Genomic DNA, 20818 nt, shown 5'->3' with positions numbered 1-20818 from the left:
AGAAAGCAAGAGTTGGTATTTTCTTTAACAGAAGGGACCTACTCTGTTTTTGGGAAGAAAATAAAAGTGTCAGAATTCTGAGCAGAGCTGTGATTTTGCCAAAAAAGATTCCCTGACGGGAAAAATTATGTTCTGTACTTGAGACGAAAGCATGCAATGAGTCAGCTCAACTACAGCAACTACAATTCATATCAGACCTTTGATTACCTTGTTGGGCATTGTAGGCAGTGGCATTTCTAGTCATGCTGGATGGCAGCCAGCCTGCCAAACTTGCCCGCTGTGTCTTAGTCCCTTTGTGCTTGACATCTTCTCCATTCCAGATAACATCATCCTCCCATTGGAGCTGTGTCACCATAAGGAAGTGCTCATCAGCTAGCAGATCATCCTTCTCATCCATCAACCCTGCATCCTGGAAGGAAAGAATAGTCAATGCAGGACTTCAAGCAACTTCTATACTTTCAAACTAAAGGAGGAAATTGAAAGTCTCATTTTGCGTGGTGCACAACCACACACCGGCCCATCACTGAGCTCTCATAGTGCAACAAACCCCAGTGCCACACACATCTCCACACTTTCCCCCACAGTTCCCCTCTCACCCCCTCATCTGTGTGTCCTTTAACCTCCTGCTCCTCCTTCTTCTCTTTCAGCTTGAAACCGTAATCAAATCCACTGCCATCTTCAGGGATCCCCAGCATATCATACCAGAGCTGTGCTGGGCCATAGCGCCATTCTGCCACTTTAGGCTTTGTATCTGTCACTTTGTCTATATCACCAGTTGACTGGGAAAATTTCGATTCCACAGGTGCCATCATGGTAATCTGAAGCACAGCAAAGGAGGGAATGGTTACACCAACGGCCTATCTAAGTGTCAGCAAGAGGTTTCTTCCTTCCAAGTTTCCCAGTTATTCTCGGAGGAGAAAAGTATTTCCAAGAAGTGCTTTTCCATACTTACTAGCTGTCTTAAGAATGTTCTGCAATTAGACTTCCAAGAACACAGATTTCTTCTTGACACAAAGAGGATAAGCTGTCCTATTGATTCTGTACCATGGATGCAGCCTTTTCAGTAAGAAGCAATCACCTGAAATCACTGACTAGTATCTGGAGAAGAGCTTCTGCACAGCTGGAATACAAGCCAACCGTGTCCTCCAGCTTTATTTTGGAGGAAAAGCTCTTTACTCTAAGAGTCGCAGTCCAATCCACTACTACCCCCAGTGCTAGCTGGCGACCCTCTCTAAGTCTCAGATATCCCACCTCATCATCTGAAAGGCACTGCTCAGGAGGGGGAGGAGCAGCAAACTCATATTCCCAAGGAGATTTTCCTTCCATTCCACTCTCAACTACAACTTCACCCTCCTGTATCTGCACTTCTTGTGCCAACTCCCGATGTTTCTTCTTGCGTTTCCTACGGGCACTACGCCAAACCGATGGAACGTTCTTTCCAGGGCCAAAGAGACGCAGGAAACGCAGCACCTAGAATAGGGAAAAAAAACCAACAGGGTCAGAGAAAAGAAAATACTGTGGAATGCTTGTCTGTCTTTCCCTCACTTGAAAAGCAGTAATAAAAGACAGCACTCTGAAATCCAGAAGCTTGGCCTGTACTACAATCCCAAACCCTGATGTAATCAACAATCTCTTGGTTACATTTGGAAAAAAGTTTCTGATCCATCTGTTTGAAGGATACTTCCTTTTCAGAAAGATTTATTCTTAATTTCAAACATAAAGAAACTCAACAGAGGGAAGAAAGACTGCCTTTACATATTGGGCATGTTGTAAGACACCACCTGGAAATAATTATTTTCATTTTGAACAGTCCATAACCTTCAGACAGACACATGGAGATCAAAGAAGAGTTGATAAAATTATCAGCAAAGGAGACAAAGCTAGAAGACAGTTATATAAAGCAGAGGTTTCTTAAGCAAACAGATAAAATACCACGGTCCAGAAATAATACGCTCATTTTTATTTCCATCATAATGTAGTTCCCCTATATGCATACTGCATACCTCCAAAACCCGCACTAATGACAATGACAAACGTTCTCTTCTGTTTCTTCTACAATTACATCCTATTAATGTTCCCTGTTAACCTGTTACGCTGATCCCCAAAAGAAGTAATGTTTATACGATCACTCTGTCCATCTCTGCCCATATACATGTTTTCCATCTTCCCCAAACTCCCCCACATTACTTCTGAACCCTTTGTCCAGTTGCAATGACCTTTCACCAAGGCAAGGGTCTCAGACATACTCAAGCTGCTAACAGTTTAATGAAACACAAAGTCTGCTTCTCCACATGCTATTTTAGGTGGTTTCATCAAGAAAAACAGTGCTACGTTAAAAGGCCCATTCTCAGACATCAAACAGTCCTCATAGCCAAATCTACAGGACTTCAGGCTTTGCCAGCTCTAGATCTCATGAATTAATTAATGAAAAGTGCTCAGCATTAACAGTTTGCACTGATTTCTGCAGCCACTGGGCACGTTCAACACAGATCCAGTCCCTGACAATACATGTTGAGCATCAAAGACACGAGCACACCAACTGATACAAAATCCAGTAACACGGGAAACACCAAACGTGCAAAAGCCACAAGAGCATCCAGAAGGCTAACTTCTGAGCTAAAACTTCACCTAGATTTCTAATAGGCAGAGGTTAGCCACATCATTAAGCATGACATTTAATTATGCAAATTGCTCAGCTCCTTACATAAAGCCTGTGATGGAGGCACACATAAGATCAAGTTATCCTGGCTTACAACCATCTGTTTGGCAACTATAAACTCATCTTTATTCTCCTTCCCCTCCCACATTTCCTCCCCTCTAAACAGCTTTAAAACTCCCAAAATAGTTATTGAAATACATCGACTACATTTGCTATTTCAGAGCATGTAGGAAAGTATTGTAATGAATCCACTTTGCACAAAACACAATCCTTCTTTCAACCAACTTGTTATTGAGCTAATTTCTGATGCATGCTCAGAGCAGTTTTGAGGGAGGATTAAGTGAAGGATACAGATCACAAATTGTTGCAGGAAGAGCACGCCAAGTTCAGGACAGGATGAAAGGAGGAGCACATATTTGCCAGAAAAGCCAGAAAGCAGACCGATAGCATTATGTTATTTAATCATCTGGCAAAAGTATTCTCTGCTACCTCAGAACATCAAATCGACAAGCCTGTGCTATGGTCTCACAGAACAGCAAAACATTATTTCACACCCTGATTTATATGAAGCTTTTCAAGAGGCTCCTGCAAATGGCAGGAAAAGCATTACACATTAAGCAGTCTGGAAACAGCAGCACAGAGAAACTAAAAGAAGTCTTGAGGTGAGCAAGAACATCGATGCGATTGCTTACTACATACCCTGAATACTATACAATTCATATTTAGAGGGCTTACATGATACAGTTTCTGTCCCTTCCACATATCTCTTACGATACCTTGCCTGGTCGAAATTCCGGGAAGAGCTCTGTAACACTTGGCAACTGTTTGGTAGCATCTCGCTGCATGATTCCTGCAAGAGGAAGTGTGAGTTTGCCTTCCTTGGATTCTGCCTGCCTGGCTTCTTGAGGTCCCATCTCTGACTCAGAATCAGAGCTGCTGCTGAAATCCACCTTGTCGGAGGCAGCAGAGGAAGGAGCAATGATGGAGGGCAAAATGATACCGTCTCCATCTTCAGATACTACAATAGAACAAGCACCTTATAAACAAACAGGTTTCCTCCCTGTCCCCTAGTACAACCCCATAATGCCACATCTGCTATTTATACCAATTTATGCAAAAATTAAGCCTCTGCAGGTGTTATGAGTACCATTCTGGTTTAACCTTTCATTTTATCCTAAGCGTTCCAGGTGAATTTCCCAGCCACAACTGAGAGGATGAGATAAAAAAGCAGTTTCATCGTCAATGACAGTATTTTAACAATCACTGGAAATATAATATTTCACCCTACATTTCAGACAATCCTATAACATTGCATATCACCCACCTTCAGATGCAGTCTGCAGGCTGAATTTTGACGACGCGTGGTGCTTGCCGCAGAATGAACTGCTACACAGCAGTGCGTGCTTCCTTCAGACATTCATATTGCCAGAGAGAAGAAGAAAGTCCTCACTCACCGGTGGCAGCTGCATCCTTCTCATCTTCTTTCTTTCCGGGTACTGGAGGTGGTGGTGGTGGCGGCATCAACTTGGAATCAATATCCTCACAGTCGGCATCGTAATCATCCTCATCTTCATCTAACCAATCAGGGGACAAGACTACGTGTTAAGCAGGCAATAAAAGGGAACCTGGCACCCTTCTCATTTATACTACCTCATAACCATCCCAGCCTGATGAGAAGACCACGTCTTTGCATTAGTAAGGAGACCATTCTCCATTTTTTAACTAGATGCAAAAGTCTTACAAGTTTGGCTTCCTGCGCAAACTCATTTGCAAGACTGAAATTTAAGGAAGAGTAGGAAGGAGGGAAAAAGGCAAGCTGTCAGAAAAATGACTGAAGTACCTTAAAAAAAAAGAAGTATGTATTTTCTGCTATCACTTATTCACACTTTGCAGAGCAAATAAAGCTGCTAAAGTAAGAAAAACGTGGTTAAAAAGCCCAGGTCACCTTCACATCCCACTAACCACAATATGTCAACAGAAACGTTAAGTGTAAGGCAGCTTTAAGGAATATGCAAAAATTTAGCATTTGCACTAGCAGCTACCAAAAGGGAAAAGCTGCATGGTTTTGAAAATTGTTGTAGACCAGAGATCCCTGGGACTGACAAAAGAACCAAAGTGTCTTCTGCAGAAAGTAATTTCAGAAGAATTCAAGGGTAAAACAGTAGAGAGATATTAAAGTTGAAGTGACTCCCTAAGGGATCAGGGCCTTATCTCTGTCTTTGAGTAGGTCAAAGCAGCACCTGGCCTCCTGCTTAGCCCTCTTCTCCTAAGAACACAGCTTAAAGAAATATGAGCAGATATTGGGTATTCTCTGCAGGGGATCCCAGAGCAAAAGGAGGATCCTGGTTTCTCTTCTGAGCATAGTTTAACTCCAATGAGGAACTAATTCCTTAAAAAAGGAAGATACCAAGCAGTGGCTTCATCCAGTGAACACAGTTTCACAAAAGCTTATATTGGGTTCTGGAAACAAGGACTGAAAAGACACAACGTCACCCGTATAAGAGACTGTCAAGGCCCATTACCCCACAACACCTTCTACAGCCAGAGCTCCAACACTAACCCCCATTTACCTGGTCTTCGAGCTGGCTGCAGGCTGCCCATTGCCTGCTTATACCTGCGGCTCTCATCTTCTGCCACTTCGTTAATATCTGAATAATCAACAGCATCTTCTGTGCTCTTAACCCAGCCTACGAAGAAAAGCAATCTAGTCACACAAAACTTTATCCTAATATATATTACTAACTTCAGACTTCACTATCATAGGAATCCTTTCCTAAGCTTCCTTTCCTTAGAGAAACCAAAACATCTAATTAACATCTCCCATTGGAATATTCCCCCCCTCATTCCAACCAAAAGCTCCAAGAGTCCTGGTTTCCCCTAAAAATTGGTAAGTAACCAACTTTAGCACAAGGAACACCTTTCGCTTACTCACTGAAACTGTTCCACAAGCTCAGAAATAAAAAAACAGAAGAGACATAATAATACTGTACGCTAAACAAGCTTGTTTAACACAGGGGAAAGACAGAATAAACTTATTTATGCGGGAGGAGAAACAAATAAAAAAAAAAAACTATCAAAAAACTGAAGAGAACAAGTACAAGAGCAACCGGGAAATAACATTGGATTCACTCTGGCAAGAAGGAGAAGGCAAAGCCTTTGCCAGAGGACCTCCGACCAGGTAACATCATGATATTCCTTGCAGCCCCTGATGACGTGGGTGCGTTCCTTCCTCTCCGGGGAGAGCTCTGATCCCACATCCCTCTGACCTGGAGCTACAGGAACCCCAGTGCCTAACCTTCCTCGTCCAGGTGGACCCCGTCGGCCTCGGGGCTCTCTTCCTCGCTGGCGGTGATCTCGGTGATCAGGTTGCCCAGTCCCAGCACACCCAACCCGGCCAGGTGCTTCTTGGATTCCTGGGGAGACCAGAGCCACGTCCCAGACGGGAGGCTGCGGCCGGGCGGAGCCCTAAGCCCGCCTGCGGGGCCCCGGCCCGAAGCCTGCCCCGCCGACCCCCGGGCCGCGGCGGCGCCTCCCCGTTCCGACACAGCCCTACCTTGTCGAGGACGCTGTCCCCCTCCAACTGCCCCGCCTCGTTGATGTTGCCGAAGAGGAACCCGGCCAGCGAGAAGGGCTCGGCGCGGCCGCCCTCCGCCTCCTCCTCGCTCTCCGAGTCCGACATCGCGGCGGCGGCGCGGAAGCGGAAGAGCCAACCCGGAAGCGGAAGCGCGGCCCAGCCGCCGGCTGAGGGAGCCCAGCCCACAGCGCCCCCGCGCGGCTCCGTCCCCCCACGCCCCTTCCCGCCCCTCCCCAGGAAGCGCGGAGGCTCCGGCCTTCACCGAAAACTCGTTTATTGCAGGTCAGAAAAAGGGGGTCTGACTTTCCACAGGAAAGAACGAAGGTTAGAACGCGCGCGTTACAAACAGCGGGGTGAGTTACTATGAGTCAGAGAGATGAGGAAAGGTTTATTACAATTAAATTCCACTTAATTTAAAAAAAAAATCCTTTAAAACCATTAGCCATAATACAAATTCTTTTATAGTATAAAAATCAAGTTGCCAGTGTATGTATCAGTACCACACTGAAGAGCCGGGGGTCGGGACCCCCAGCTCCCCCCACGCTGGGAGACGGGGCAGGCTCCTCACATTTAACATTTCATAGACAGAGCTACAGCCATGAACCAGAGAAGGCACTTCCACATCTAAGCACGCCTTGTAACATCCTTTGGACACAGAATTCCTGAATTCCTGCTGAGCTCCCTGCAGATGGCTTCAATTATATTTGGGGGGGGGGGGGGGGGAACCACCATTGAAGTACTCCAGAAATCATTCACAAACTGAAAGATTAAAATCGGTCTCTCCATAGAGGTCTCTTTTGTGAATTAAGACATACACACTGTGTTTCTATTCGGTAACAAACTGAAGGATCTGGAACAGTTCGGGAAACCCAGACAGCTTAACCTGGGTTTTCTGGTCTCCCAAAACCAGACAAAATCCAGCCCTGGGATTGTGTGAAGTCTGTATTTGTTACCTGCCCACGCAAAGGTGTGGGAGGAAGGGAATGGATTGTAGACTGAAGCACTGGATTTCCTTACAATAAAATGCACCAAGAATTGTAGGGTGGGGAAGGAGGGAAGATCACACACTGAGAATGCCCACTGAAGGGAAAAGCTCGTCGGATCCATGTGCTCCTGAAGTTCATTCCTGTGAAAAGCAGAGGAAACCAGCTGGCAGGACTTTTGCTCCTCACAGAAAGCAACAGAAATAGAAGGCACCTAAATGACTATTAACGAGGTACTCCAAAGTCAGTCAGAAGTTTTTGACAGTGTTCAAAGTCCACTTTCTGCTCATTTTCATCGTTATCATGTTGTTCTCCTCAGTACTGTTGTGCAATCCATTTGTTAAGTAATCTACATTGGGATAAAAGTGTTTAGCATAATGTAATAAATTCAAATAAACTGATTAAGTAGTTGAATTTTATCTCGCCATACTCCCTTCCAGTTAAGACCAGGATGGCTGCTCTGTTAGCCTACAGAAATGGGTGGGGGGTGTGCAATAATACTCGCTCACAGGATTTCTTCTCCACAAAATTACTGTAATCCAGTTAGGAATAACCACAAAAGATGCAGAACTAAAAGATTTCAGTATGTAAAAAAGTAAAAACTTTTAAAAACAGTAGTAGCTTCAGTACAAAATTGCAAATATACGTAGCAAAACAAGAGGTGCCTGTTGTTGAAATTAAAAGTCTGTTTAAGAGCAGTTCAAATGTATCACAAACTTTTTGAAGTACATCTCTGAATGAAGCAAAGATTATGGGCTTGCACCAGGGTAACTAGACAGTTGATTTGTGCCTGACCAACATTAAAAAAACCCAAAACAAACAAACATGTGCACTGGCTTAAATAAATACATTTTAAACATGATAAACTATTTACTCAGTTACTGAAATTTACCTACAGAAAATAATCTTGAATTACAAGGCACGGAGTTAATAGCTGTCTGCAAGTCAAGCCCATATTAAAGGCCTACTGCTAAAGTAAAGGCAGAAGATGGCGAGTAGAGAGTTTACCTCACTGAAATACTCCTAGACCCTCCCAGCGCAGGGCACCGAGGCAGGAGCCACATCTGGAACAGTACTTCTATGAGTGCCAAAGACGCAAAGACACTCCAGGCAACGGCACTTGGTGAAGAAAAATATGCGGAGTCTCTAAGCTTCTGCAAACATCACGCATACGGGTGTTTTGGCGTTGTCTGCAATCAGGCAATGTTTGGAACTTGGTGTTGGTTCACTAGCCACATATACCAGTATTTGGACTAACTGCAGTTTATAATCTACAGGTTGCAGTTTGCTAAAGCAGTACCAGCACGAGCATACCTCAGCTATACAAAAATTGCAGTTAGTGTCAGCATCAGTTACACCAGCTGAAGGAAGGCACATCCTCTTCAAAGAGGGGAATTAGGGCACAAATATGAATGTTTCTACCACAATATCAGATAAAGCAAGGTCAAATTAACACAATATCCCTAATAACCCTGTTGATGTATTTTCTATTATCTTACTAAAATTATTCTCTTTTCTGTCCAGGGTAGACACCAGTACAGTTATGCATGTGTGGGAATCACAAGAAAGTAAGTTCTGCATTACCAGTTGAGGCTGCATCGGGACAAAGACAGCACTGTCAACTTCAGACAACAAAGCCCAGTCCAGCACCACTGGTTTCACACAAAGTATCTTTGAAGCATGCTGCTTTCAGACCACCAAGCTGTAAGGTTACGTCTAGGGAAGGTTTCATGCGCTCACTCCTCAGCTGGTCCCGAATCACACATAAAGAACAGTGCACAACCTGAAAATAAAAGCCTGCTGCCACTCACTAGAGCCGCTAAAGAAAGTTAAAAAGTACGTAAATAGAACTTCATTTAAAAGTTTATAGTAACTGATCACTTAGTAGAGAGGAGAAAACTGCCCAGGTAAACCTATCCAGCAACTCGCTAACCATTACACGTTTAACTGAAACCAGCAGTGAGTTGCCAGGAAGAAACAAGAGTTCAGGGTTCCTGTAACTAGAACCTCCAAATTTTCTGTCAGTGTTCTCCCAGAAAAACAATAAAGGAATTTGCTGTAAAAATCTCAGGTGGTGGCCCCAATAACGTTAAGAAGCGAAGCCATGAATTCCTCAAGAGCAAATGGGCTGCTATCAAGTCTCTGAGATTCATCAGAGGAATCGCACTGAAAATCTCGGTTTCAGAAGTGTCATCCCAACTACCTCAGTCAGTCCGAGAAGGTAACTGTTAACTTTACTCTCGGGGTGCAAAGTCTCTTTGGAGAGCAAAATAAAAACTCAGTTTAGAAGATTATGGAAAACTTGCATCTAAACTACTCTTCTGTCTCTCCAACAGTAAGAAAATCACTCATTTGAGTGATTCGTCATTATCCTAAGTTCCTTTCATTAGGAGAAATCAGCTCCTGCTTTTAATAAAATCATTGCAGGCGTTCCCTGGGTCTTGCTCATTGCATTAAACATGCCTTATCCTAACTCTTCATATAAATGATCACAGTTCACTGTAAGGCGAATCTCAGTAATATTTCAGGCATTTTTGCATGTAAACAAATTGTTTTCAAGCTTTAAATTGACAAATTAAAACAACTGGACAGCCAGGCTTCTGTTTGTAAAACCATTCAATCAGTAAATAAGGGATGGGAAAAGCTGCAGCTACGCTTAAAGCAAAGTTATCAGAATTTGTGCTTTTCAGCAAATCTGGCTATCTAGTAAAGAAGTCTGGCTTCAAAGAAGTCCCTTCTTTTATTTCCCTACACTAAATAAGGACAGAAGCCAAGTGATCCCCAGAGAAGCTGGAGACTGGAACTTTAGAAATAAAGTAGATATTTGACCTCTCAGTTGGAAAAAAATCTGTTCTGTTTCTGTTTCCCTGAAGCAATAAGACTGCAAGAATATTCGTTGCATAAACCATTTCTGCTTAGAGCTGTTAGTGCAAGATGCAAATCTTCAGTTTAACTCATTAAAAAGCCCTCCAAGATTCTAGTCAATATTCAACTTCAAACATCCATCACCCGAGGTAACTACAATAAGACACATTTTCTTGTGTTCTTCTTTGTCACAGGATACAGAACTGCACGAACAGCTTCAGCAAATACGTCCCGAACACCCTCCTGATTCAATGCTGAGCACTCCAAATATTTGACTGCTCCAATTTGTTTAGCCAGCGAAGTCCCCTGCTGCGGCGTAGTGGGAGCCAAGCTTTGCTCTTTCAACTTTTTAACTGTTTCCAGGTCATTTCTCAAGTCTCTCTTCGTGCCCACTAAAAGAATGGGAACATTTGGACAGTGGTGAGAAACTTCAGGATGCCATTTGTGCCTCACATTTGCATAGGAAGAGGGGCTACCAATGGAGAAGCAGATGACAAATACATTGGTTTGAGGATACGAGAGCGTGCGCAGGCGGTCATACTCCTCCTGGCCTGCAGTGTCCCAGAGATTCAGGCTAACTGTCCGGCCATCAACAGTCATCTGGGCACTGTAGTTGTCAAACACAGTAGGGATGTACTCTTCTGGGAAAGCGTTGGTGGTATAGCTGATGAGAAGACAAGTTTTTCCCACAGCACCATCTCCAACAACTACGCACTTTATAGTCTGCATTCTTTATCCAGAAACAGAGTCCTGCACAAAGCAAGAAAAAAAAGTTAGGGAAAGAACACTCAATTATAGTTATTTTAAAGATAAGCTTTAACAAGTGTTTTTAATATTGGTAACAATTTCTTATCACAGCTAGACACACTCAGAAGCCATTATGAAGAGCTCACAGGCTAGAAAGACAGTAGCGAAATGGAGACGCAATAAGTTGAGTGACAACTGGCTGCATTCCAACCACATAAGCGCAAGTTAGCTAAATTCCCACAGTCTTGCCTTACGGCCAGACAGTTTCCCACAGGCAAAGGGACAAGTCCTTAGAGGTACCTGCAAGTGGAAAGGGATCATGACCTCAGGCCTAGTAAAAGATACTCTGTCATTTGTAGGTTCACACACGCGCACCTCTGTACACACACATCCCCTCCAAGATTCACCTCTCTTGTCTACATAGTCTACTGCCTAAACAGTTTACCACAAAGGAAGGTCTAAAAACCATGTAGTAAACCAAGATAGCCATTGCTGGGCTGCACTGCTATAATACTATTTACTATTATAATTCATTCAACTCAGGATCAAATCAGACTTTAAGAAACTGCATTATGTAGAGGACATCAGATAAAAGGTTCAGGAAGTAGCACACAGAAGAAAAGCTATTCTTTGAAATATAACTAGCGATAGTACCCAGATTAGAATACATAAAGAATTTTCCTAGAGAAGCCAAGAACAGATTATTCTCACTAATCAGTGACAGAACAAGCAGAACTTAATAGGCTTCAGCTACAATAAAGAAAGCTTATGCTGAGAATTAGAAAAATACGTGTTGTAAAAAAAAAAAATCAGCAACCAAACAGCCTTCCTAGGCAGACTGGGTAATTGTTAGAGGAGGTATTTGACACTTAAAGGCTCCCCTGTCCCTTTCCTGGTAGGTGAACAGTAGGTTTGATAATCAAATGGATATAGCCTAAAACTCAACTAATTCTAAACTACCATCACATGAACGGCAGGAACTTTGAAAATAGCACGGAGCAACTACAAGTAGCATTTGTTGTACATTTATTATATGCTGGAGCTTCCACTGCTAGCCTGGAACAAGAAGGAACTTGCATCTGCCTTCTCACCCAAATGCCTTTGAGGTACTATCAGTAATACTTGCAACCAGCAGCAAACACGCCGATTCAAACAGAAGAGACAAATAGTGGGAGGAACTATATTGCATATTCCAGAAAGATCACAGCTCCAACACCATCAAAATAGCAAAGGGAACACATGAAAACTTGCAATAGTGAAGTACTTACTAAAGTCATGAAACCCCCTCCCTCCAACTTCCTCTTCAAGACCATCCAAACAAATCAACAACTCATTACCATTTAAGTCTCAGCTTTGTCCTTTTTTGACAAAGTCTTTATCTGTATCCACGTACTGCTCTCTTCCCACTGGAAGCACAAATTATTCTTCTGTCCAAAGTGACGTAGACTACCTTAAACTGTTGTACAAAGCTGCAACAGGCAACTTGAGTGGTATCGACCATGATCACTAACTACAACATACAGTGCTTAGAGGAATATCAGTGTATGTACACAAACACTATTGAAAACCAATCAGTGGTGGGACGCAACGCAGAAACCTAGCTCCAGAAAGACACTGGAGGGGAAGAATATGTCCAGCTATGTCCCAGCAGGATACTGGAGGGGAAAAATATGGAGGAAAACAAGCAGGAGGAAGATGCAGAAGCAGTTTATCCCTTCTTTAAAATGGCAGGAATTACATTTCTAAAACAACATGAATCACCTGACATGAGATCTGGCAGGTACTTTTGAGCTTTGGCAGAAAAGCATACATGTCAGTTTCATCATACTGAAAAAAAAAAATAAAAAAAATCAGTCATCAAGGCTCCCATCAAATGTAGAGATGTGTATGCAACTGCACATTGTAAAGGTAATCACTAACATGAAGAACAGCGCTGAGCAGCAGAAGCTGACAGCAGGACTACCTATATTATTCCAGAACAGTTGCACCAAGATTTTCATTTAACAGGGCTGGGGCGGGAAGGGGAATGAAAAAGAAAAGATATAGGTAATTTCTGTCAAATTAGAGGCTTAGAAACATTTCTTGCACTTTGCAAACCCTGAAGTTGAAACCCCTTTTAATATAAAATTTCTTAAAACATTAAAAATTAAACATTTTTAGCATTATATTATTCACAGAGGTTGAACACTCTTACTAGCAGCCTACAATACAACATAACTTTTCTGAACACAAAGGATCTAAGTGCTACAAGCAAACAGTGACAGAAAAGCAGATGTATTTTAATGCCATGACACTGTTCTACCTTAAGATGCAACCGTAACTCACCATCCTAGTCTCTACTGCTGCTCTCCCTTTAGGGCAGATCACTACCTGCTTTGAGACACTGCCATGCTCTCTCCAGCAGCAAGGCTGCCTTCAGACGTTGCCAAATCCCGCTGCCCCTTCCCACCCAGGCAGCAAGCCACCTCCTCAGCCGGGACCACACACTGAAAAACAGCGAGGAGTTGCTTCATCCAGTTTACCAAGTAATACCACAACCACGTTGGTACAACCAAACCAGTGGCAGCGTATAGTGGCAATGAATCAGAGGGAGGAACACCACACACATCTGCCAAAGTATCACTGGACTGCAGAACAGAGAGCAGGTTTTAAAGCTTATTCCTGCATTTTCTTCAAACCACTGAAGTACTAGAAGATGCTGTGCCAGAAACCTTAGTGATGACCAACAATTCCAGAGCAAGTTTTTTTACAGTCGAACTATCTATGCGACTGGCCACTATTTTGACCAGCCAATAACAAGTGACATCACACAGATGGCAGAACTAAGTCAGTTAGATACATGCAATAAACACTCAACTGCAGCAACAAAAGTCTCGTGGAGAACGCGATACACAAGGCCTTTTATATGCCCAGTTCCTAGTTGCTAAAATAAACAAAAAGCAAAGACTTGGAAACAGATCTCTCTTTAAAACGCAAACCACCAGCTTCCCCAAGGGCTCACACCTCAATGCATTCCTGTCCAGAGCTTTTCACAGGAACACAGGGTATCCCAGAATTGCACCCCTACCCGCACACACCAAGCACTGATATCTGGAGGGTCATCACACCGATAACGTAAGACAATAGAGGCAGTTTAATATATTGGTAAACTATAAAGCCACCATCAGCAGCTAAAATAGCTTGATTCAGCCCGATTTAAAATTTCCAATGAAAGTGTTACCCAAAGATTATTTTGTTGGGGCTTTATTTAAGAGGTCATTATAGCTTTCCAATCAGAGAACAGTAGTAAGGTAACAAAAAACCCTGAACAGGAATACTCTTTCACAGCATTAGTATCTTGCATTACCCGACTAAGACTTGGATTTTAGAAGAGCAACATTTGCAATAGGAAATAACTCCATGCAAACATGTCAAAGCATCAGGTTAAGTATGAACTACACAAATACAATTAAAGAGCTTGTAGGCTTTTAAGTATGCTTCCCTGCAGGGCACCTTTAAAGTAGGTTGTCTTATCTGAAAGGAATCACATGTGGCACATGCAATACAGAAAAACAAACATACACCAGGATACAAGTGATTTAGTACTGAAACACAAAATTTAGATAAATTAATAAAAAAAAAAAAGAGTAGAAAGAAGCTCCTACACTCCAGAAACCTGTATGTTGTGAACAGGTGTAGCTTAGTTAAAGATCTACATATGGAAGACAAAAGTTCTTTAATTTAAGCCACAACCGAGGAAACATTACCTCCATCAGGCCTTTTCTATTAAATCCACATATCATATCACTTTGTTCAAAATGTATAAAGTCTCTGTTTATTTTTTTCTTGTAAACAATTTGCCTAGCAATAAACCTCTCATAAGATAGCAAGAAGCTGGGGTTCAAATTTGCATGGAAAATTCTTTTTATTTCTCAAGCACCCTTGAACTTGGCACTGCATGCTATTTGAACACATGCTGAAAAAAAACCCCATACTCCAAAAACAAAGTTACTAACAAACATTACCAAAAGCAGGAAATTGTTTTAGGGTTGTTTGGGGGTTTTTTTGGTGAGCTTCAAAAGAATTTTTGGGGATAACTTTAGAGAGGAAAAACTCCACGTACAAACAGTAACAAGAACTGAAATAGAAAAATACAGATTAACACGCCAACACATCAAAAACAAGATTTAGAATTTAGAAACAGAAAGCTCGGCACAAGATTCAAAGCCAAGTTTAAAGGTTACTCGGCAAGAGAAAGGAGCGAATAGAAAGTCCAAAGTAGTGAAAGGCGATTCGAGTTGCTTAGTCCTGCCAGAGAAAGGACTTTCACTACAATTAAGGTGGAAGATCACCAGAACATGAAGAGTTGTAGCAGTTACAGCAGAGTGTGAATAATGTTCAAAGAATTAAAAGAACACCCAAGCCTACAACCACACAAAGAAGTGCTCTGCAAAAATACGCAGATGAGAGTTGCTTCTATCTTGTCCATCAGTGCCTTTGAATTAGAAAACTGGCATTCCTATTTGGGCTAATTTCCTTCTCAGAAGATGCTGCAAAGTCTGCCTTTGCTGCCTGCACACCTGGAACTTCCTTTGGAATGTGCAAGATTTCAATTGACATGTCGAGACATTGTCTGGAGAGCTGCTCCCCTTCTGACCTAATTACATATTTTCTGGTATCATTAACATGGACAGCTTGCTCTCCTGTAACCCGGCCGGACATTTGCTAGGGAAATTCACTATTGGGATTCCACTCCCCTTCTCCACAAAGCTGTGATAAGTGAAATCACAGAATAACTTCACATTACACCAAAAATTCTCGTGGCAGAGAAAAAAAACTTCTAAATCGTCCCTTTAATACTTCTGAAGGAAAGCTCCCTGCCTGCTGAGAGAAGGGAGAAAACAGTGACAGAAAACAGAGAGGAAACGTGAAACTAAATTCTTCTGGGGCTTTCTAGATGTATGCTTTTTATACTTCCTGCACTTCGAAAAATTCTTGGCAGAAGAACTACTTCTTAGCAGGATATGTCTCTGCCCTTGCTATGTTAACACCAGATACCTCTTCATTAGGTTGATTTTAGTTTTTTTATTGCTCACTGGTAACCTCATTTTCACAGAGTGTGTCAGGTCTTCCGTACGTTGCTTTCCATTTGGACAGGGCCCCATTTTGGCCAAAAGTGAGCAGAAAACGCACTCAGAGTTCAGCCAAAATCACCTGTACTGAGCTATGTCATTCTGTTCAGTCACCACCTTTGATCAATCCCTCCCTGCTGTGAAGGCTCAGAAGTTTGATACTGCTTTATCAGGAGTAAGCAGAAGCAGAAGTTAAGAAATCTAAATTACTTAATTGCTCATCTTTCAGTAACAAAAATTACATCAGAGATGATTCACTCCGTCCGCCTGATACATGAAGTCAGGTGGAAACTTTCAACAATGAATTGGGTAGATAAGGCAGTTCAAAGTATATCCTACCATCCTCGCCCATGCAAAGGAGTTAAAAAGATTTTTCATGTGTGCAGCTTAGCCACCAGACCTGAGAGGGAAGAGAAACGGGCTCTCAGCAATTTAATCAAGACTGTGTTACTATTCCACAACAGCTCAGCTTACTTGCCATTGTTTTAGGCAAGCGCCAAATGAATGGAAAAGTGCCAGACTTTTAGAATGCATGCCAAGAAAGAGCAAAAAAAGTTAAATAGGAGACCTCATCCCTAATACCCTTCAGCAATGAATGACCTACTTGGACTTCTCGGTGCCTTTCAAAGTTTTCACACCGCTTTCTGTCCTGCCATTTACCTGCAAGAGAAACAAAACACACAGCAACAGCCTGAGTGGCAGCGGCCGGGGGGGGGGCGGGAAATAACAAGTAAGCCAAATTTCAGCAGCGCAGCAGGAACTGTGCGGTCCACAGCCCAGAGCTCCACGTGAACAGCAGAATCGAGGAAGCTTGATTTCTGCAGAGCTCTGCCTGGAGGTTCAGCTCCCATGCGCATATTACTGATTCCTAACAAGAGTGCAACTCTCACCAGTTGTTCCCTCAGTGCGAATGCTAAAAAGGCCTTACCCCTTTTGGCGCAAAAAGTTGTTTCAAAGAAACAAAAGAAACCACCCAAACCCTTTCATATAATGTTTTTAAAACCTCTACCCCTGTGAAATCAGGCTGAAATGGTCTGTCGATTTAAAGATTAATTTTTTTGCAAGGATGAGACACACATAAGCTCTACCATGTAAGCGGTATTTCTTAGGGAACCACAGTGAAAACAAAGTGGTCCGCGTGAGGTATTTGGGCACTTCGACCACATAAATCTCAGTGCATCAGCGTTCTTACTACAGGCACTCGCACTCCAAATTTTATAGGAGTAACAATATTAACAACCAAATATCAAATGACCTTAAATTCTATGAATCCAAGATTATGTTTATTGGATAATAAATATTTCCAGAGGGCATTAGAAGCAAGCTCGTGAACCAGCTGCACAGCTGTGAAATAACATTACACCAAGGTGCAGCTGCACAGTCATACCGGAACTAAAAACGAGGACTTCAGTAGATAGCTGAATCCCCAGTATATGAATGGGACACATATCCTGCCATAATCAAAAGCTGCTGTGTATTAAACTCCACTTTCCTACCGCAGCTACATGCGGACATGGATTTGTCAAGATGAATACCCTTCATGACTTACTTGAACACAAGCGACCCTTACGTGCTCTGAGGGTGAGCACAGTAAAGGTGTAAGACTGTAAAGTAAAGTAAAGCTGGGACTCCAAGGTTCTGTGCCCGGATCCACTACGCACCTCCTGGGTGATACAAGCAACTTGCGGAGCTCCCAGGTATCACAGTCAGTTTGTAAGAAATGAATAGCATATATCCTTCCCACCTTTTATAGATTCTGGCAAGGCCTTATTTGTTACTGTTGGTTGAAAGAAAAAGAGAGAGTACCTCAGACATGAAGTTCTGTGAAGAGGTGCATTAAGCACATTGCAGGATGAATGATAAATCCAGTTAAAGCATCCCTGATTCCTATTTGAGGTGGAAAAAAACCCTGTTAGTCTGTTTTCCTATCATCTTTTGTCACCTGGCATTTATTGGCACTCTAAACACTCTTTATTTTTAAGGAAGATTCTAACAAAGGCACTGTTGTATGTGAAGGGTAATGTGTATGCCAGGAAAATCTAAGCTTCGTCCTTGATAAAAAAGCCCACACACGCTTTTCATTCTCTTTGACTTCTTGTCCTCCACCCCCAAATTTCACTGGGGCGGTTAAAAAAAAAAATCCCAAAAAAACCCCCACAAACAAACCACCAAACAAAAAATACACTTGGTCAACCAATAACAGTTTTCAAAAGTGTCTTTAAATAGTTTTGATATAATTAAGACAAGGGTTAAAGCATACACTCAGTGTGGATTGTATCATGGCTTGTGTGCTACAATATCGCCATATTTGCCAGTCTCTCTTGCATGAAGTACTGCAGTCCTAAAAAGCGAGCAGAAGTTACCAGCGATGAGTAGTCTCTCAGCAGCCTATCAGATTTATGCATGCAGGCATAGGAAAGTAAAGTAAAAGGTAAGAAATACTCCTTTTAAAGGTATGGATTTTTACATGATACCAAACCATTTGGACTCCAAAAGAATCACAGCCTCATCATGTAAGCAAATTAAACTGCATATTCAGTTTCCTCCTGCTAATTGCAAACCTCATAGTCATTGTTTTTCCAAGATCTCTGTAAAGTTCCTTCTAAGAATAATATCTAAAAGCACCTCTTTTTTTTATGGAAATAGTAAGCTAAAATGCCAAATATGTCTCATAAGCTTAAGTTCCCTATAGAAAAACTCACGTGCAGCTGAACACTGACAAACTGGCCAAACAGAGCCTTCATGCTATGCGTGTTACATTTGACACAGAAGAGAACATAAGCTTTTTAAAAAGCTGGCACAAGGAGCTCTGCACTCCAGCGTGGGACACATGTTGCAAGCACAGGGTACGCATAGAGAACAGAAGCATTTAAAGGGTTTTTTTATAACTCAGAATAAATACGATGTTAATCACAAGTGTTTATAGAGTAAACAGATGCCAACTATTCATTGGTTCTTTCAAAAAAAAAAACCCCAAAAAACAAAGGGTCATCAAATTAAATCAGGAAGAGGGAGGGTCAGAACAAATAAAAGGTAGTATTTCTTCTCAGGGTTTGATGTTAAGCTAGGAATGCCTCAATACAGGATGCTACAAATACTGAAAGTTTATAGGACTCGAGAACAGTTAAACTTATGAAAGAGAGCTCCGTAGCGGCTGTTAAATGAGACAATACCTGCGATTCCTGAAACCCCTCAATACGCAGAATAATTTAGGTCACTACCTTGAATAATTTAGGTCACTACCTTGCTCCCTTCTTCCTGAGACAACAATTTGCCAGTTTTTAGAGAACAGATCAGATACAACTACTCTTACTTATCCCTGTAAAGTAAAATCCGCCCTCAGCATTGAAACAAGAGACCTTTCGTAAAGGCGAACTCACCCTGTGCCAACCTTTCATTCTATCCGCTGGGAGCAGAGGTCGCCTCGAGTTTGTCACGGTTCTCCTGATGCGGATTAGCATCAGCCTGACTTTAGAACAGCCCAGCCCCAACCTTGGGACGCCCCGGGGGAGGGAAGAGCCGGACCTGCCCGCGGGGCCATTCCCGCTTCCTGAACATCCCCGAGCCCGAAACACGACCAGAGAAAAGCCTATTCCAAAATATTCTCCTCCTGCTGCGCCTCCAGCACCTCCGAGCCCCCGGTGAGCACACTCACCTCCACAAACACCGCCGAGAGCAGAAGCCGGGACCCGCATCCCACCTCCCGCAGCCTCCGGGAACGAGGAAAACCACATGCCCCGCGGCCGGGAGGTCGATTACCTGGCTACTGCCAAGCTCGCCCTTCCCTCCTACGGAGCCGACCGCGACCCCGGCGGGGCAGGTGCCGAGGAGCCGCGGGCAGCGCCCCAACAGCCTCCCCCAGGAGCAGACGGCGACCGCCGCAGCTCCTAGGCCCGGCGCCGTCCCCGGGCCGCCGCCCCGCTGACAGCCCGGGTGGCGGCGGCCGGACGCGGAGGATCTTCCTCCCTAGCGCGCCGCCCGCCCCGGCATCCGCCCGGCCGCGACGCTGAGGAGAAACACCCGCAGGGTGCCCCGGGGCCCGCGGAGGCCGCTCCCCCGCCGCCGGGAGGGCTTCACCTCACGGCCCCTCAGGGCCCGCCGCGGAACGGGCCGCGCCGCCGCACACGGGAAGCCCGGGGGAAAGGGAGGGGAGCCCGGGAGGGGTGGGAGGGTAGTCCGGGGGAAGGGGGGGGATCGCCGCCCTCCCGCCCTGCGCTCACCTCGCCGCCTGCTGCTGCTCCTGCTCCCGGGGCGGCCGCAGCCCCTCGACCGGGCCGCGCCCCGCCGTGCCCTGCCGCGCGCACGCGCCCCGTGCCCGCCGCGCGCAGGCGCCCTCTAGCCCCGCCGCCGCCGCCCTCGGAGGGCCCGCCAGGGGGCGCGCCCACCGCCGGACTGCGCGGCCCCTCCCGCGCCCGGGTCGGCGCCCGGGTGTCTTCCTACGCGCCGCCCTCCGCCCACTGCCTGGCGCTGGGAGGCGAAACCCCCGCGGGGTACCTCGCCTCCGCGTTTCCCGTCGCTTGGTCGGTGCCGATCCCTCGCACACGGGCGGTTTCACGCCTTTGCGGAGGAGGACGTCGAGTCCCCGCTGGAGCCGCAGGCAGCGATGACGTTTCCCCCGTGCCCGCCGTCGCCATTTCCCTCCCTGCCCGGGTCCCGCCGACCCCTCCCGAGCCCGGCGCCCTTTCCCCGCCGCTGAGGGAGCGAGGCGGCGCGGGGGCGCGGGGGAGGTTAGGCACAGCTCACCCTGCGGCAGCGGGGCTCGGCAGCCCCGACAAGTGCCGGCGTCCGGCAGAACGGCGCCATGAGACCTGAGGAGACCAGGCGGGGGCTGCCCACGGTGCAGCCGAGGGGGCCCCTCACATAGTGCTGCCCCAGCCAG

The 20818-nt window shown here is 44.6% G+C and overlaps 2 protein-coding genes across 16 annotated transcripts in view; both read right to left on the bottom strand.

Annotated features, from left to right (window-relative positions):
• Positions 1-6370, bottom strand: part of TAF1 (TATA-box binding protein associated factor 1) — a 34428-nt gene extending 28058 nt beyond the window's left edge. For 2 of the 6 annotated variants that reach the window (XM_054213548.1, XM_054213547.1), the window contains exons 1-8: positions 6213-6370; positions 5955-6072; positions 5230-5346; positions 4114-4233; positions 3436-3677; positions 1252-1470; positions 597-818; positions 208-409 (exon numbers count right to left, since the gene is read on the bottom strand). In XM_054213548.1, the coding sequence (XP_054069523.1) occupies positions 208-409; positions 597-818; positions 1252-1470; positions 3436-3677; positions 4114-4233; positions 5230-5346; positions 5955-6072; positions 6213-6338 (1366 nt within the window). In that variant the 5' untranslated portion in view covers positions 6339-6370. Of the gene's footprint in view, positions 1-207; positions 410-596; positions 819-952; positions 1091-1251; positions 1471-3435; positions 3678-3983; positions 4234-5229; positions 5347-5954; positions 6073-6212 lie in introns of those variants that run through there. The other 4 variants (XM_054213549.1, XM_054213551.1, XM_054213550.1 and 1 more) reach the window with 4 other exon arrangements.
• Positions 6371-6601: 231 nt separating this feature from the next.
• Positions 6602-20253, bottom strand: LOC128915193 (rho-related GTP-binding protein RhoG-like). Of its 10 annotated transcripts, none has more exons than XR_008468549.1 (4): positions 17746-19542; positions 16544-16599; positions 8225-10831; positions 6602-7359 (listed from the first exon to the last, which is right to left on the bottom strand). XR_008468549.1 is itself a non-coding variant. In XM_054215244.1 (4 exons), the coding sequence occupies exon 4, from the start codon at positions 10808-10810 to the stop codon at positions 10235-10237; it is 576 nt and encodes a 191-aa protein (XP_054071219.1). In that variant the 5' UTR covers positions 10811-10831; positions 16544-16599; positions 17746-17826; positions 20160-20253; the 3' UTR covers positions 6602-10234. The 10 variants fall into 10 exon arrangements, 8 of the variants coding, with proteins under 8 accessions (XP_054071219.1, XP_054071224.1, XP_054071223.1 ...); XR_008468550.1 differs by having other exon boundaries at positions 6602-8406; positions 8801-10831; XM_054215244.1 differs by adding an exon at positions 20160-20253 and having other exon boundaries at positions 6602-10831; positions 17746-17826.
• Between the last annotated feature and the right edge of the window lie 565 nt (positions 20254-20818).

Source organism: Rissa tridactyla, chromosome 9 (assembly GCF_028500815.1).
Source record: "Rissa tridactyla isolate bRisTri1 chromosome 9, bRisTri1.patW.cur.20221130, whole genome shotgun sequence".
Lineage (NCBI taxonomy): Eukaryota > Metazoa > Chordata > Aves > Charadriiformes > Laridae > Rissa > Rissa tridactyla.
The sequence above is the reverse complement of the archived record's forward strand: the minus strand, read 5'-3'. Positions and strand labels throughout refer to the sequence as shown.

Excerpts from the sequence above, each read along its gene's own strand:
- LOC128915193 (XM_054215244.1), bottom strand. The coding sequence starts at position 10,810 with ATGCAGACTATAAAGTGCGTAGTTGTTGGAGATGGTGCTGTGGGAAAA.